The sequence below is a fragment of the Aquarana catesbeiana genome, linkage group LG04 (genome assembly GCF_042186555.1).
Source record: "Aquarana catesbeiana isolate 2022-GZ linkage group LG04, ASM4218655v1, whole genome shotgun sequence".
Taxonomy (NCBI): Eukaryota; Metazoa; Chordata; class Amphibia; order Anura; family Ranidae; genus Aquarana; species Aquarana catesbeiana.
In genome coordinates, this window is record NC_133327.1 from 657,070,150 (window position 1) to 657,088,200 (window position 18,051).

Genomic DNA, 18,051 nt, shown 5'->3' on the forward strand with positions numbered 1-18,051 from the left:
CTGACATCTCAGGCAGGAGATGTATTCAATATCATATCATATAGATCTTCGTTTTTTACATATTTGAGTTGATGAGCTGAATCGCATGACTCAGACCTCCCAGAAGATAAAAAACCCACTAAACCATATTTTTAGTTTCTACCCATTTCCTGTCATTGTCTGATTGACTGATTAAAATTAAAGCAGAAGTCCGGCCTGAACCTGTCTAATCTTAAATCTTGACCCCCACCCCATTCTAAGTTTTATACTAGCTATCCTGTAGATGGAAGATGTGTATTCTTATCTATTCTCGGGGCGCTCCGGACCGGTCATTCGATCACCCCAGTGCCAGCTTCAGGGGGGAGGAGGGATGGTGGACAACAGACGCCCCGTAGTAAGCCTGTGGGTGATATCACTGTGATCTCTTCTCTCTGTCCCCCGGGGAGGAGGGGGTCCCTGTCCTTGGGGGAGAAGGGGGGACTCTGTCCTTGGGGGAGAAGGGGGGACTCTGTCCTTGGGGGAGAAGGGGGTCCCTGTCCTTGGGGGAGAAGGGGGGACTCTGTCCTTGGGGGAGAAGGGGGGACTCTGTCCTTGGGGGAGAAGGGGGTCCCTGTCCTTGGGGGAGAAGGGGGGACTCTGTCCTTTTGGGAGAAGGGGGTCCCTGTCCTTGGGGGAGAAGGGGGTCCCTGTCATTGGGGGAGAAGGGGGGACTCTGTCATTGGGGGAGAAGGGGGGACTCTGTCCTTGGGGGAGAAGGGGGGTCCCTGTCCTTGGGGGAGAAGGGGGTCCCTGTCCTTGGGGGAGAAGGGGGGGCTCTGTCCTTGGGGGACAAGGGGGGACTCTGTCCTTGGGGGAGAAGGGGGGACTCTGTCCTTGGGGGAGAAGGGGGGTCCCTGTCCTTGGGGGAGAAGGAGGGACTCTGTCCTTGGGGGAGAAGGGGGTCCCTGCCCTTGGGGGAGAAGGGGGGACTCTGTCCTTGGGGGAGAAGGGGGGTCCCTGTCCTTGGGGGAGAAGGGGGTCCCTGTCACCGGGGGGAGATGGAGTGTGGTATGGGATGGTCTCACTCACCATGACCAAGTCTGCAGGGCCCTCATTCATGGTCACCTGGGCTCCCTGCAGCAGCAGCACAGATGGGCAATCAGCATATCCCCAGGGAGCACAGCTACGGCTTGACATGCTTTATGTAAAGCACACTTATCAAAAGACCAAACAGTAAACAGAGATAAACTGTATGGCATTTTAATAGATTGCAAGCTCTTGGGCACGGGGATCTCTGATTCTCTGCTTATGCACGGGGCCTGCCCCCTTTCTCTAGAGCAGCCTAGGGATGTGTTAGGGGTGGGGCTGCTGCTGACGTAATTAAGCAACTCGCCGCCTCTGCCCGCCTGCTCGTGCTATAATTTTTCTGGACCTGAAGATAGTGTCTGCACATGTGCGGTAAAGCCGCGCGAACAGCTGTTTACTAACGTAGCCGCACCGGAAGTGACGAGGTCGAGGATTTTCATAAGTCAAGATTTTTTTCAGGACAGCCTGTGGTGTCTGCACTAACACCAATAATAGGGCACTATTCCTCCCACTGACACCAAGGAAGGGGCACTGTTCCTCCCACTGACGCCAATGATGGTGTACTGTTCCTCCCACTGACGCTAAGAATGGGACACTGTTTCTCCCACTGTCACCAAGGATGGGGAACTGTTCCTCCCACTGACACTAACGATGGAGCACTATTCCTTCCACTGATACCAATGATGGGGCACTATTCCTTTCGCTGACACCAACGATGGGGCATGATTCCTCCCAATGATGGGGAACTGACACCAACAATGGGGAACTATTCCACCTACTGACACGGATGATGGGATACTATTCCTTCTACTGACACCAATGATGGGGCACTATTCCTCCTACTGACACGATTGATGGGGCACTATTCCTCCCAATGATGGTGAACTGACACCAACAATGGGGAACTATTCCACCTACTGACAAGGATGATGGGATACTATTCCTCCTATCGACACCAATGATGGGATACTATTTTCCCTATCAACACCAATGATGGGACACTATTCCTCCTATTGACACCAACGATGGGGCACTATTACTCCCAATGACACCAACGATGGGGCACTGACACTAACATCAGGGCACTATTCCTTCAACTGATACCGATGATGGGGCATTAATAATTCCCCACCAAAGATGGGACATTGTTTATTCCCTGGCTAGGGTCCGCCCCCCTAAAGTCTGAAGCACAGTAAACTGGCCCTTTTTTTTAGAAAATTTGGAGACGCTTGCTCTACAGGATAGTTAGTATAGGACTGACATCAGACTTCTTTAAAGCCCAACTCTGGAATAAGTAAAGATCTGGCCCTACAGTGTGGAGTTAAATGCTTAGTTTAGGACAGGGGTCTCCAGACTGTCCGGTGTGCCCACTCCAAGATTTTATATCCAGCCCACAGAAAGGGTCAGTGGTGTATACTCAATGTACACTGATTGAAGATTATGGTCAGCAGAGGCTGTCCGCTTCTTATTTTACGGGGGGGGGGGGGGGGGACTCTGATGGCGAGCCTAATGCAAGTTGGGACTCTATGGGGAACCCTTATGTAAGGGGGGCTCTATAGGGGGTCCTAATGTAAGGGGGGCTCTATAGGGGGTCCTAATGTAAGGGGGGCTCTAATGGGAACCCTGATGTAAGGGGGAACTCTGATGTGGATCCTGATGTAAGGAGGTACTGTGATGGGGATCCTGACTGAAGGGGGGGCTCTGATGGGGATCCTGATGGAAGGGGGTGTGCTAATGGGGATCCTGATGTAAGGAGGGGGGCTCTGATGGGGAACCTGATGTAAGGGGTGGCGCAAATGGGGATCCTGATGTAAGGGGTGATTCTGTTGGGGGATCCTGATGTAAGGGGGCTTTGGTGGGGATCCTGATGGAAGGGGGAACTCTGATTGGGATCCTCATGGAAGGGGGAACTCTGATTGGGATCCTCATGGAAGGGAAAACTCTGATGGGGACCCTGTTGTAAGGGGGGACTCTGATGTAAGGAGGGACTTTGGTGGGGACCCTGTTATAAGGGGGAGCTCTGATGGCTATCCTGATGTAAGGGGGGGCTCTGATTGGGATCCTTATGAAAGGAGGAACTCTGATGGGGAACCTTGATGTCAGTGGGGAGTCTAATAGGAACCCTGATATCAGGAGGGACTCTAATAGGGAAACTGACGTAAGGTGATCGGACCCCTGATGTTATGGGGTACACTGATGTAAAAGGGGGCTTTGATGGGGAACCTTATCCGGGGGGGGTTTCTGATGGGAACCCTGATATAAGGTGATGGGAACCTTGATGTAAAGGCGGACTGTAATGGGGACCTTGAGGTAATGGGTCTTACAGCAGGACAATGACCCAAAGCACATGTCAATAAGCACCCAGAAATAGTGATTTTTTTACTAGATCAGTATTTTTTACTAGGAAATTACTTTAAAAAAAGTTATAATGTTTGGGGATTATAAGAAATTTTCTAGTAATAAATACTGATTTAAACTTGTAAACAAAGAGTGGCAGAAAAAGCCTGGTTTTCAAGTGGTTATTTAATTTGTCAAAAGATGAAAACTGCATACATTAATATCTCCACCCGAAACCACCTTCCTTGACGCGTTTCATCACTGTTGAAACACATCAAGGAAGATGGTTTCGGGTGGAGATATTAATGTATGCAGTTTTCATCTTTTTACAAATTAAATATAGAAAGAAGAGCTACATTTTGGAGTGCGGATTATATTTACTTTTCACTGTGGTAGCCAGCACCTGAGTTGTCCGTGTGGGTTGAAAGTAGCAAGTCTGGAGTGGGAGCCATGGGTTTGGATATGTTCCTGTTATATGTCTCCATTAAGTATTGGAAAATCAAAAGAATGCTTTAAAAAGTAACTGTAATTTTTTTACCGTGTACGGCTAGCTTAAGACCCCCTTCAAACTGGGGCGCTTTAGCGCTAAAAATAGCGCCTGCAAATCGCCTCTCTTGCCTCCCCAGTGTGAAAGCCTGAGTGCTTTCACACTGGGGCGGTGCGCTTGCAGAATGGGAAAAAAGTCCTGCAAGAAGCATGTTAGCGGCGCTTTACCGCTAACACCGGCACCGCCCCAGTGTGAAAGTACCGTAAGTATTCAAGGGACCACAGAGCGACCCCTCCCCGCTCCTATTCATAACATAGGGGTGTTGTGTTCTGTAGGCCACAAAAGAGAACCGGACAAAGCTGATAACATTACAGAGTGCACAGGACAGCACAATATTTTTTGAAAGATCACCAGGTATTTTTCTGTATTTATTGAACAGATGTTCATTGTAACTAAACTTTAAAAAAAAAAAAAAAAAAAAGTGAGATATTAACCACTTCCTGCCTGCGCTATAGCAACATTTTAACCTATGGCTGTTTGTACTGACAAATTTAGAGCGGAGCTTCACTCTGTTTTAAAAAAATTAAAAGTCAGCAGCTACAGATACTGTAAAAAAAAGGGACACTTACCTATCCATGGATTCAGCGCCGTCGTCACCTGGGTCAGTTTTTTGCCGTTCTTTGAGTCCTTGGCGCAGGCAGCCGGCTATGACTCCATGCAACTTCACAGCCGGCTACCCACTACACATGCACAAACCACACACGGTCTGCAGACTGCTGGGGGTGGTTGTTGATGGGGTGTGCCAAACTTCCATTGAAATGACCTTTTTCCTGGGAAAGGTTCAATCTGACCAGTTTTGAAAATTCATCCTTTTTGGTGTTTTTGCCTGCTATGATCGGCAAATCTAACTGCACCCCTCCTGACTCTTCTCCTCTCCGTTGCCATAAACTTGTATGTTTGCTCAGGCGTGTACAGAAGACCCGTGAAACAGTTGACCTTGATGGTGGACAGGCTGTGCCCTCACACCGACCAGCCCTCTAAAGTAGGTAGCCTAAGGCTTTGGTTACAGAACAGCTAATCTCAAGTTGAGAATGTTCAACCTCCTCCACCCTTATTCCATCAACATAGAACACCACTGTTCATCCAGGTTCCTTTAGGTTTTAAAGAAGCACAATGTATGGGTGGAACATCGTCACCCCTTGGTCCCTTGTTTTAGTCCTGTTGGCAGTCTTTCAATAAACCTGCTGGTTCATTTTCCTCACTTGGTCTACATCCAGGCTTCTGCCAGCCATGGAGTAATCCAAACAGTAGAAGAGAGTTGGCACACAGGTGACTAATCCTCAATGCTACAGTATATTTAATTTCATCTTCGGCTTATAATCAAGGCATGACAGAGATGTTAACACATTTGAGCCGATACTGCCTTATTTAAGGCTCATGAGTAAGACCATATTGGCCAAAATGCTTTAGCGTCTCTGTCATACCTTGATTGTCAGTTGAAATAAAATAAGCATTGGCGATTGGTCACCGTGTGCCGGCTCTTTTGTACTATGCATACAGAATAGTCCTACATTGTAATTAACGCTTAACCACTTGCCGACCACAATATATATATACTGTGTATATATATATATATATATATATATATATATATATATATATATATATATATATATATATATATATATACATTGAGATCTGCAAGTGATTAACCTCAGCTCAGGTTATCTTCAGCCATAACCTCGGTACAGTTTTTTTTTTCTGAATGCGAACAGCTTTCTCATGAAACCGGTCTGAGCGGCTCATCTGCCGCTGAAACGGTTTCTGAAACGACTGGAGGGGATGCTCCCGCCACTGTTTCTCGGGCTTGCTGTTTCCACTGGTTCGCCGAATGAATGATCCAACGGTTAACACTCTTCATCGACTCTGACCTTGGAGGACAAGGTCCCGACATCACTTCCAGTCCAGGTTGGGAGAAAAAAAAAAATATATATATATATTTTTTTTTTTTTTTTTTAAAGCAACAGATCAAAAAAAAGGTAAAAAAGACATTTGGGGGTCTTTTTGAGGAAAGCTTCAGAATGGCAAAGATGTTTTTATTACAAATTATGTCAGAAGACTGCAGTTCCTCTTTAACATCAGGGGCGATCAAAGGGTTAACTGTGTGCCTAAAATGTGCTTACTAACTGTGGGGGGAGGTGCTTGTACTATGCTTTGCAGAAACACAGGATCACTACCTTCCCTACTGACAGAACAATGATCTGCCTTGTTTACATAGGCAGACCACCGTTCTGCTTCTGTCCCGAATGATCGGCGAGTCCTGGCAGACATCGAGTCTGCCAGACCTGCTGATTGGCTCCTGCTGGGTCCAATCACAAATCCGGAAGTGTAGGATCAGGTACCCGCCTTGCCGCCGTATATGTACAGTAAAAACGATTAAAAAAAAAAAAAAAAAAAAGATACTTTAGCTGTTAAGCGATTGTTTTCTGGAACTTTTAGTTCCTTGGGCAGCATGACCTGACCCTGGGGGGGGCGTTGTGGCAGAGCTTGCCTTCTGTATTGTGCTTGGCTCAGGCTAAACTTCCTCTCTGTAGGCTATATTAGGACGGGATAGAGTGCAGTACCTGGCAGAGCGTCCTAGAAAAGCTGAACAAGTGTATGACACGCCGCCAACCTTCTCCGATAGCACAAGCCTCTCATATGCCAGCAGAGGGGTCATTTACCACGCAGCCTTTTACTGAAGGACATCGCAGGGAAACCAATTCTGTCTGCTGGACACTTTAGGGAATAAAAATGTTTTGAAATGTTTATACCGTTGGCTGTGGACCATACAAATGGGGCGGCTGTTTAACCATTTGCCTACCGGGCACTTTCACCCCCCTCCTGCCCAGGCCAATTTTCAGCTTTCAGCGCTGTCACACTTTGAATGAAAATTGCGCGGCCATGCAACACTGTACACAAACTGTTATCATTTTTTTTGCAGAAAAATAGAGCTTTTTTTTGGTGGTATTTAATCACCACTGGGTTTTTTATTGTTTTGCTAAAAAAAGAAAGCTGAAAATTTTGGAAGAAAAAAAAAGTTTTTCATAGTTTCTGTTATAAAATATTGCAAATAAATAATCTTTCTTCAAAACTTTAGGCCAAAATTTATTCTGCCACATATCTTTAAAAAAAAAAAAAAAAATCATTGTATATTATATTAGTCTGTAGGCAAGTTATTACCAGGAAAAAAGGTTTTCCCTTTAGTTCCACTTTTAAAGTGTTACTAAACCCACAACAGTAAAATCAGTCTGTATATGCAGTAAAGCATGCTTGTTGTTATACTCAATGTGGAACCTAAGGGGTTAATCCTCCACATCGTGTAAAAATGCTGTTTGATCCTGTCTTCTCTGATCCACCCCTTCTTCCACTGTCCCCAATTCATCTCCTCATAGTACAGATCCTTGGAGTCGAGCTGCACATGCTCAGTGTGGTGTGTTTTGCTAGAGAGCTTTTTTTCTTTTCTTGGGAGGGTGCATGTGATCAGCACAGGGCCAATCAGCACTGTCCAGCCAGAGGGTCCGGGATCCTGCAGCCTCATAGGACAGTCAAAGGAGAATGAAATCTCCTCGTACAAGCTTTAACCAGAGACACTGATAGAAGTCATAAGACTGCTATATACTGCTGATGAGAAAAGGTATTTAGCAATTTATATTTGCTAAAATAATTGCATTTCCATGTTCTGTGTACTGTGGGAGACCAGATATAGTGAATGCAGGGTCCTGGGTTTAGTAACACTTTAATTTACACTGGGGTCAAAATTGAACACTAAGCCTTAAAATGTCTAAAGGGCACACAGCCACTGACAGTCTCCCTTTCTTTCCTGAAATCTGGTGTCCTGGGAACCCCAGTTGCTAAAAAAAAAGTGCTGGTGCTTGGTGATTGGTCCAGTGCTGTCACATGGGGGTGGGCAGAGTTCTCAGCCCTGTGTAAGCTCCTGACATCAAATTGTATTCTAGCCATGTAGCATAAAAAGGTAAAAATTACTTAGCATTTCTGAAATTCTGTGTCACTGCCCCGCCCCCTGCCTTTGCTTTGCTAGTGAAGATTGATACGCTGGTAAGTCTCCTAAATACTCCCCCACCATCCACCCATTCATTAGCTTACAGAGCAATGCACTAATCCGGTGCTGAATTTCACTTTGTTCAGCCTAACGCTGTGTTCTTGTTCTTGCAGTGAGTGTTACTGTTGGCGGCATACAGTACCTTCTCGGACTTTATGATACCGCAGGACAAGTGAGTATAACAGATAGTGAATGTCCTTTGTATGTATATATTCCACCTATTACACCCAGAACAAGATCCGCACCTCTCCTCCGTCATTTCACGTTGGGCGGGCTGCAAGTGGTTAAAGTCCATTATAGCTGAAGTTTAGTCATGGCAGTTTTTCGCATAGTTTCATTTGTCCGGCTTTGACAAACGTAAATATGTATGGGCCATACCTGACCAATCCTCATGGAAGCTGGAAATCACTGTAGTAGGCACCGCTAATACAGTGTTCACCGCTAGCTTCCAGGTCCCATAAAAAAATACAAGGTGTTCTGTGAATGGAGGAGCACTGTGCCGAATGAGTGACCCCATGTTCACTACGGAGCAGGGCATCCGCTCGTTTGGCACAGGCACCATTCCCAGAATACCTTGCAGTTTTCTTAATGAATGCAAGGCGCTCTCTGATTAGACTAGGTGGAGATCATGGCATCACTGCTCTGCCTCTCCACCTCATCCAATCAGAGAACGATTCATTGAGAAAATGTAAAGCATTCTCTGAATGGTGTCCAGGCCAAGCAAGCAAGCTAGTGGAGATCACTGGAGTAGTGGTGGTTAACACAATGCTTTCCAGCTTCTAGAGCTGGCGGCCCTCCAGCGGCCCTTCTCAAACTGGCGGCCCTCCAGCTGTTGCAAAACTACAAGTCCCATGAGACATTGCAAGGCTGACAGTTACAAGCATGACTCCCACAGGAAGAGGCATGATGGGACTTGTAATTTTTGCAACAGCTGGAGGGCCACAAGTTTGAGACCCCTGTTCCGGAGGGATTAGCCAGGTACGGCATATACATACTTACACTGGTCCAAGCTAAACCAAAACCGCTATGCAAAAAAAGCCATCTCCAAACTTCAGCCTTAAATCTGCATCTAAGGTAACCCCGTCTACAGGATGACAAGGCTGCTGTGATTTTACTGCAGAATGAACAGCGTTGTCGCCCTGTTACAGGCAGTAGAAAGATAATAATTGCTATGAGGAAGGCTTCGGCCGAAACGCGTTAGATTTATGTTGGATTGTTCATCGCTGTTGTGCCTAATAAATCTTGTAAAGAAGAAGCTATTGGGTTGCCAGCTTATTTTTTGTACAGTAGAAAAATAATGGGTCTACTGGCAGGATCATTTATATTTATTTATTTATTTTTTACTAGTAATCACTGACTTATAGTGGGACTGCGATATTGTGGTGGACAAATTGGACACTAACTACCACTTTTGACACTTTTTGGGGACCAGTGACATTAATACAGTGGAAAAAATTGAAAAAAACTGCGCTAAAAACCAAGTGAATAATTAAATCATTTGAAAAGCTGCAAATCCGACAATAAACATTAATTGTAAATAAAAATTAGAAAAATAAGGAGTTGCGCTAATACCTGTATAACATACCATAAAAATCTGCAGTGAAAGAAGATAGTGATGATAAGTATAAATAAAGTGATAATAATAAAAAAGTCCCATTGAGTGAAATGTCAATACAATAATCTAGTGGCTGTAAATCATCAGCATAAGTGTAAAACAAGTCCACGTGATAATAAATGTTAATCCGTGACAGCAAGGAAGGGTCCACCACCGGGAATGGAAGGGGTTACTCCTTACCAGATGGCCGTGACCCCCCACTACAGAGGATCACAGCAAGCAGATAACTTTATGAGCCAGAGAATGGAAACTGTTAGCGGCGTCCACTAGAGGTCATCTCATCGTCAGCCACACCAGCGAAACCCAGGGCAAGGGTACCATACAATATATGAAGAAAGCTCACATAGTGTAAAACCAACAAATTTATTCAAAGTTTAAAACCACAGAGTGCACACTTACAAGCATAGTGGATAAAAAAGCCTGAAGTCCGGTTCCTTGGCCACAGGAGCGCGGACAAACTCGTCCTACTGGAATACAATTTGCTTGGGGGTGACGTCAGCGCGTCATCTGGCTCCGCCCTACGCGTTTCGTGACACCATCACGTCTTCCAGGGGCACAGGCGGCGCGCTACGTCACCTCCTTAAATAGTCCCAGAGCGAAACCAAGCCTCACTGTGAATTACTACACGCTGCGAGTCACCCAAGACGCTACAGATACTTCCGGCATCCGGATGCGCTTCACAGTACAAGCAGTCAGCAAAGGTTGTCAGTTTCTGTTAATCTATACGGACCGATATGTGTCCGTAAACAACATATACGTCTGGGTAACAAGTTCATGTACAGGTATTTTGCAATTACATATCATATAAAGGTATCCTGCAAATATATGACAAACTCAATACACATATAAAACTGAACATAAAATAAACTAAAATAGACAGTTCATATATGTCCCAACAATAGTAAACTTCTACTAGATAACTAACACTCCAAATCTAGTGATTTAGACTTATCCAATATGAGCACTGACAAAACCTATCTAGAACACAAAAAAGAACCCCTTAAAAGGGGAATACAAGTTTAAGTGCTTATATTCCCACATCTTCTATCTAGGTCTGAACTTTTAGGGACCGGAAAAGGGATAATTGGTGCATAGTAGTCTCAAACCTAACCATCCCGCATGAATGCAGCAGCGCCATCTAATGGATAAATCCCAAAAGCCCACTGAGGGGAATATATCATTTCATAAACCGTCAGAGTCTTGTTATCACATTGAGATGGCATCTAATGGATAAAATTGAGGCTATAGAGGAAAAAAGTCCCCCAAATGATTTCTATCGAATTACTCTATGACACATATCGGTCCGTATAGATTAACAGAAACTGACAACCTTTGCTGACTGCTTGTACTGTGAAGCGCATCCGGATGCCGGAAGTATCTGTAGCGTCTTGGGTGACTCGCAGCGTGTAGTAATTCACAGCGAGGCTTGGTTTCGCTCTGGGACTATTTAAGGAGGTGACGTAGCGCGCCGCCTGTGCCCCTGGAAGACGTGATGGTGTCACGAAACGTGTAGGGCGGAGCCAGACGACGTGCTGACGTCACCCCCAAGCAAATTGTATTCCAGTAGGACGGGTTTGTCCGCGCTCCTGTGGCCAAGGAACCGGACTTCAGGCTTTTTTATCCACTATGCTTGTAAGTGTGCACTCTGTGGTTTTAAACTTTGAATAAATTTGTTGGTTTTACACTATGTGAGCTTTCTTCATATATTGTATGGTACCCTTGCCCTGGGTTTCGCTGGTGTGGCTGACGATGAGATGACCTCTAGTGGACGCCGCTAACAGTTTCCATTCTCTGGCTCACAAAGTTATCTGCTTGCTGTGATCCTCTGTAGTGGGGGGTCACGGCCATCTGGTAAGGAGTAACCCCTTCCATTCCCGGTGGTGGACCCTTCCTTGCTGTCACGGATTAACATTTATTATCACGTGGACTTGTTTTACACTTATGCTGATGATTTACAGCCACTAGGTTATTGTATTGACATTTCACTCAATGGGACTTTTTTTGATTATTATCACATGCTTTTTAGATTCACTTTATTTATACTTATCATCACTATCTTCTTTCACTGCAGATTTTTATGGTATGTTATACAGGTATTAGCGCAACTCCTTATTTTTCTAACACTAATACAGTGATCAGTGCTAAAAATATAAACTGTCACTGTACAAATGACTGGGAATGGGGTTAACATCACGGGCGATCAAAGGGTTAAATGGGTGCCTAGGTTGTGCTCTCTCACTGTGTGGGAGGTGCTTTGACTAGGGGAAGGCATTGATCCTGTGGAACACAGGAACACAGGATCAATGCCTTCCCCACTGACAGAATGACAATCTGTCTTGTTTACATTGTTCATGCACAGGACGAAGAAACAAGGCTAAGTGATTTAATTATGCATGAAAAGATAGGAACTGGGGTGCAGAAAAATGGCAGCGGGTGCTCTGGACTGATGAGCCACAATGTGAAATATTTGGCTGTAGCAGGAGGCAGTTTGTTTAGTAAAGGGCTGGAGAGCGGAACAATAATGAGTGTTGTGTGTGTATGAGTACAATAATGAGTGTTGTGTGTGTGTGTATGAGTACAATAATGAGTATTGTGTGTGTATGAGTACAATAATGAGTGTTGTGTGTGTGTATGAGTACAATAATGAGTATTGTGTGTGTGTGTATGAGTACAATAATGAGTATTGTGTGTGTGTGTATGAGTACAATAATGAGTGTTGTGTGTGTGTGTGTGTATGAGTACAATAATGAGTGTTGTGTGTGTATGAGTACAATAATGAGTGTTGTGTGTGTGTATGAGTACAATAATGAGTATTGTGTGTGTGTATGAGTACAATAATGAGTGTTGTGTGTGTGTGTATGAGTACGATAATGAGTGTTGTGTGTGTGTGTGTGTGTGTGTGTGTATGAGTATGATAATGAGTGTTTTGTGTGTGTGTGTGTGTGTGTGTATGAGTACGATAATGAGTGTTGTGTGTGTGTGTATGAGTACGATAATGAGTGTTGTGTGTGTGTGTGTGTGTGTATGAGTACAATAATGAGTGTTGTGTGTGTGTGTGTGTGTGTATGAGTACAATAATGAGTGTTGTGTGTGTGTGTGTGTATGAGTACAATAATGAGTGTTGTGTGTGTGTGTATGAGTACAATAATGAGTGTTGTGTGTGTATGAGTACAATAATGAGTGTTGTGTGTGTGTGTGTGTGAGTACAATAATGAGTGTTGTGTGTGTGTGTATGAGTACAATAATGAGTGTTGTGTGTGTGTGTGTATGAGTACAATAATGAGTGTTGTGTGTGTGTGTGTGTGTGTGTGTGTGTGTGTATATATGAGTACAATAATGAGTGTTGTGTGTGTGTATGAGTACAATAATGAGTGTTGTGTGTGTGTATGAGTACAATAATGAGTGTTGTGTGTGTGTGTGTGTGAGTACAATAATGAGTGTTGTGTGTGTGTGTGTATGAGTACAATAATGAGTGTTGTGTGTGTGTATGAGTACAATAATGAGTGTTGTGTGTGTGTATGAGTACAATAATGAGTGTTGTGTGTGTGTGAGTACAATAATGAGTGTTGTGTGTGTGTGAGTACAATAATGAGTGTTGTGTGTGTGTGTATGAGTACAATAATGAGTATTGTGTGTGTGTGTATGAGTACAATAATGAGTATTGTGTGTGTGTATGAGTACAATAATGAGTGTTGTGTGTGTGTATGAGTACAATAATGAGTGTTGTGTGTGTATGAGTACAATAATGAGTGTTGTGTGTGTGTGAGTACAATAATGAGTGTTGTGTGTGTGTGTGTATGAGTACAATAATGAGTATTGTGTGTGTGTGTATGAGTACAATAATGAGTATTGTGTGTGTGTATGAGTACAATAATGAGTGTTGTGTGTGTGTGTGTATGAGTACAATAATGAGTATTGTGTGTGTGTGAGTACAATAATGAGTATTGTGTGTGTGTGAGTACAATAATGAGTGTTGTGTGTGTGTATGAGTACAATAATGAGTGTTGTGTGTGTGTGTATGAGTACAATAATGAGTGTTGTGTGTGTGTGTATGAGTACAATAATGAGTATTGTGTGTGTATGAGTACAATAATGAGTATTGTGTGTGTGTATGAGTGCAATAATGAGTGTTGTGTATGAGTACAATAATGAGTGTTGTGTATGAGTACAATAATGAGTGTCTGCAGGCAACTGTGAAACATGGTGGGGGCTCCTTGCACGTTTGGAGCTGCAGTTCTGTAAATGGCGTTGGAGATTTGGTCAGAATCAATGGTGTGGTCAATGCTGAGAAATACAGACAGATACTTATCCATCATGCCATACCATCAGGGAGGCATGTGATTGGCCCCACATTTATTCTGCAGCAGGACAACCACCCCCAACCATACAGCCAATGTCATAACCACTTGCTTACTGGGCATTTAAACCCCCCTCCTGCCCAGACCAATTTTCAGCTTTCAGCGCTGTCACACTTTGAATGACAATTGCGCGGTCATGCTACAGTTTACCCAAATGACATTTTTATCATTTTTTTCCACACAGATAGAGCTTTCTTTTGGTGGTATTTAATTGCTGCTGGGTTTTTTTATTTTTTGCTAAATAAAACAAAAAGTGTCCGAAATTTTGAAAAAAAAAAAAAGTTTCATAATTTGTTATAAAATTTTGAAAACAGGTAATTTTTCTCCTTCACTGATGGGCACTGATAGGCAGCACTGATGAGGTGGCTCTGAGAGGCGGCACTGTTGGTTGGCACTGATGGGTGGCACTGAAGGGCACTGATAGGTGGCACTGATAACCTGCACTGGTAGGCACTGGTAGGTAACACTGATAGGCAGTACTGATCTGTGGCACTGATTATTAGACAATGATGGGCATTGATTGACAGCGCTGGTGGGCATTTTTATGGGCGGTACTGTGGGCACTGGTAAGGAGGCACTATGGACACTGGTAGGTGGTATTGGTAGGTGGCACTGGTAAGTGGCACAGTGGGCACTGGCAGGTGACACTGGTGGGCACAGCCGCGGCTTTCTGAGTGAGGGACCGATGTCCCTCTGACAGAAGCCGGTGATCGACTTTTTTTTACCCTCACGCTGATAGCGCGTGGAAAAAAAAAAATCGATTACCGAGCTTCTGTTTACATCACGTGATCAGCCGTCATTGGGTGACAGCTGATCACGTGGTAAGGGGCTGGGATCAACCCCTTACTCGGATCTGTGATCAGCCGAGTCTCATAGACTCAGTGATCACAGAGCGCAACGCGCGCGACCTTGCTCGGGAGGACGTCCATGGACGCCCTCCTGGCAATTAAGGCCCGTCCTTCGGCTATAGCGCGGATGCCAAGTAGTTAAGAACTATCTTCAGTGTAAAGAACAAGGAGTCCTGGAAGTGATGGTTTGGCCCCTACAGAGCCCTGATCCCAACATCATGGAGTCTGTCTGGGATTACACGAAGAGACAGAAGGATTTGAGGCAGCCGACAACCACAGGAGATCTGTTATTAGTTCCCCAAGATGTTTGGAACAACCTAGTTCCTTCAAAAACTGTGTGTAAACATACCTAGAAGAATTGATGCTGGTTTGAAGGCAAATGGCGGTCAGACCAAATATTGATTTGGATTTCTCTTCTGTTCATTTACTTTCCATTTTGTTTATTGATAAAAAAATAAATAAACTATTAACATTGCTATTTCTTAAAGCATTCTTCACTTACAGCATTTTTTTCACACCTGCCTAAGACTTTTGCACAGTACTGTATGTATTCCCATTGTGTGGAGTTCAGCTTTAAACTCCATCGCCTTATTCTGCATTTCACTTTGAAACTGAACAGAAAAAAAAACCCCTCATTTGGATAAATAGAGTAGAATAGCTGCAGTTTGTGTACGCACAGATGAGGGGTATTATCTAGTTATAGCACATAGAATGTCATCTGCCATCTCATTGTAGAAGGGAGTGAAGAGAACATTGTATTACTCTGAGCAGAGGGAAAGGATCTTTACAAACGCATGCAAGAATCTCATTTTCTTTGATCATTATTCTCTCCGCTGAACATTTATGGCAACACAGAGCATATTATGCAGGGTAGCTACACAGCCCGTTCCTATGCTTGGATGGTTTACATATTGAAATGTGCCGTGTTTATATATCCATGATGTTCATGGAGTATTCAGAGCGCTGTCAGGTCAGTGGTAAGTGGGTTTGCCTTGGCCATTGCTCAAAATTTATCAGCTGGCTCTTCAATCCAAGTGAAACTTCCATGGCATTTTGGCCTGATTTATCAAAGTATCTGAAAAGGAACCGTCTCTGTTTCCTTGTATCATCTAGTGCAGTGGTTCTCAACCTGGGGGTCGGGACCCCCTCGGGGGTCGAATGACGATTTGCCAGGGGTCACCGAATCCTTGGCTGTTCCTGAAGCCCGTACCACTCTCCCAGCCTTTTTGCGGCCGCCCAGCAGGGCTGTCCCTGGAGCCCGCAGCCGCCCACTCAGCCTCTTTGCAGCCGCCCATTCAGTTCATGGCATGACTGGGGGGGCGGAGACTAGAGGTCAGCTGACTGGTGAGGAATGTGAAGTGGGAGGGGCTGGAGGAGACCCTATCTCCTGATTTTGGCATAGGTGTCACTGCTACGAGACACCACAAAGTCGGAGACACAGTGAGTAACACTACCTGTGATTATAGTTGCCATTAAAAGTCCCCACTACAGTTCTCAGATCAGCAGATGACCTTCATCAAGAGCACCTAAGTTGGCTGATCAGAAATCCCCCAGCACTGTTACTCATCCCATCCCCCCACCAAGGAGTAAGTGAAGGAATAAAAATATAGAATACATGGAAGGGAGAGGAAAAGAGGGGGAGGAACAAAGAAAAATGGAGAGAAAGAATAAGAGAAAGAACAAGAAAAATGGCTAGAAGGAGGGATGGGGGGAAAAAACAAGAAATTGGGATAGAGAGAGATAAAAGGGAAAGAAAGGAGAACAAAGAGATTGGTACATCCTAAAATGTACCATAAGGGGTTTTAATACTGTACAGGTGGAAGGGACTCAGGGAGCGCTAAATGTCCGTGGGTTAGGGGCGCAAATTACTTGTCTTGCCTTGGGTGCTGACAACCCAAGCCACGAAAATAATTTTACGGTTGGGGGTCTCCACAACTTGGGAAATTTTATCAAGGGGTCACGGCACTAGAGGGGTTGAGAACCACTGATCTAGTGGGATCTAAAGCATAAGTAAACCATCGCCTCCTGTCCAGTAATGCAATGTCCACAAGCTCCTTGGGCAGCGCCATTCTCTTCTCCCAGCTTCTTCGGGGGCACAGGGTCTTCGGCATTCTTAATTGGCCAGGCTGTGATGATGGAACTCCTGCACATGTGCACCAGGGGTTCATCCATGCTGGCATCAAGGTGTGCCGAGATGTATACAAGGAAAAGAACCGCTGCTCCAGGTGTATAAAGATAAGGCTGATTGGAGTATCTTGCAGAGTGCTAGCCCCGGAGAGAAGAAAGAAATGGCTGCACATCCAGAACTTCCGATTGCCTTTTATTTTGCTTCACAAAGATAACACCAAAGACCCCAAACTGTGGTCACGTAGACGCGTTTCACACAAACATCTTGTGCTTAATCATTAAGCGTAATGATTGCAATGAATGGGCAGTGCTTCCGAAGCGCCGCAACACTGGAGTTTTGAACCCCTTTTCAGGGGTTAAAAGCGCCCCACTAGCGGCTGAAAAGTGGCGCAAAAGCACCACTTAAACACCACTTACCGCAAACACACGGGTGGCCTCAGTGTGAGCGATACCATGTTACCACATGCCTGGTGTAACTGGCTGCCTGGGTGTCCATGAATAGTAGTCGTTCCCACTCCCCCAGGTACAGATTGGCGTATGCCGGTGCGCAAACCAGTGCCCATGGCAACGCCCTGGTCCTGGAGGTAGTGGGAACGACCTCAACCAGATAGAACACCTTTGGGATGAATTAGAGCGGAGGCTGCGAGCCAGGCCTTCTCGTCCAACATCAGTGCCTGACCTCACAAATGCGCTTCTGGAAGAATGGTCAAACATTCCCATAGACACACTCCTAAACCTTGTGGACAGCCTTCCCAGAAGAGTTGAAGCTGTTATAGCTGCAAAGGGTGGGCCAACTCAATATTGAACCCTACGGACTAAAGCCTTGTACACACGGTCAGATTATGGGTTGAATTTTCGTCAGTTTTTTGTTGGATGCTGGTCTTAAATCAAAAGTGAAGAGGGTACTCACCATCAGAAAATTATCTGACGACAGAATTCAACATCAGAAGTGACGTAACGTGTTGATTTGTTTTGTATGTGTTCTCTCATTTCTGAGCATGCCTAGTCTTGCTCTTCAGATTTTTTTTTTTTGTCAGAAAACCGTACCAATGAAAAGAAAATCAGACATTGTGGTCACATCAGATAAAAATTTTGGAGCCTGCACATCCAGTTTTTGTCTGCCGAATATGCGA

General features: G+C 44.8%; 1 protein-coding gene across 2 annotated transcripts in view; it reads left to right on the forward strand.

Moving 5' to 3' along the window:
* RHOQ (ras homolog family member Q) overlaps positions 1–18,051 on the forward strand; it is a 71,928-nt gene that overhangs the window by 14,957 nt on the left and 38,920 nt on the right. For both annotated transcript variants that reach the window (XR_012244028.1, XM_073628495.1), the window contains exon 2: positions 8,084–8,142. Coding sequence is in view for 1 of the 2 variants with exons in the window: in XM_073628495.1 (XP_073484596.1) it covers positions 8,084–8,142 (59 nt within the window). In the remaining variant the exon portion in view is untranslated. The remainder of the gene's footprint in view (positions 1–8,083; positions 8,143–18,051) is intronic.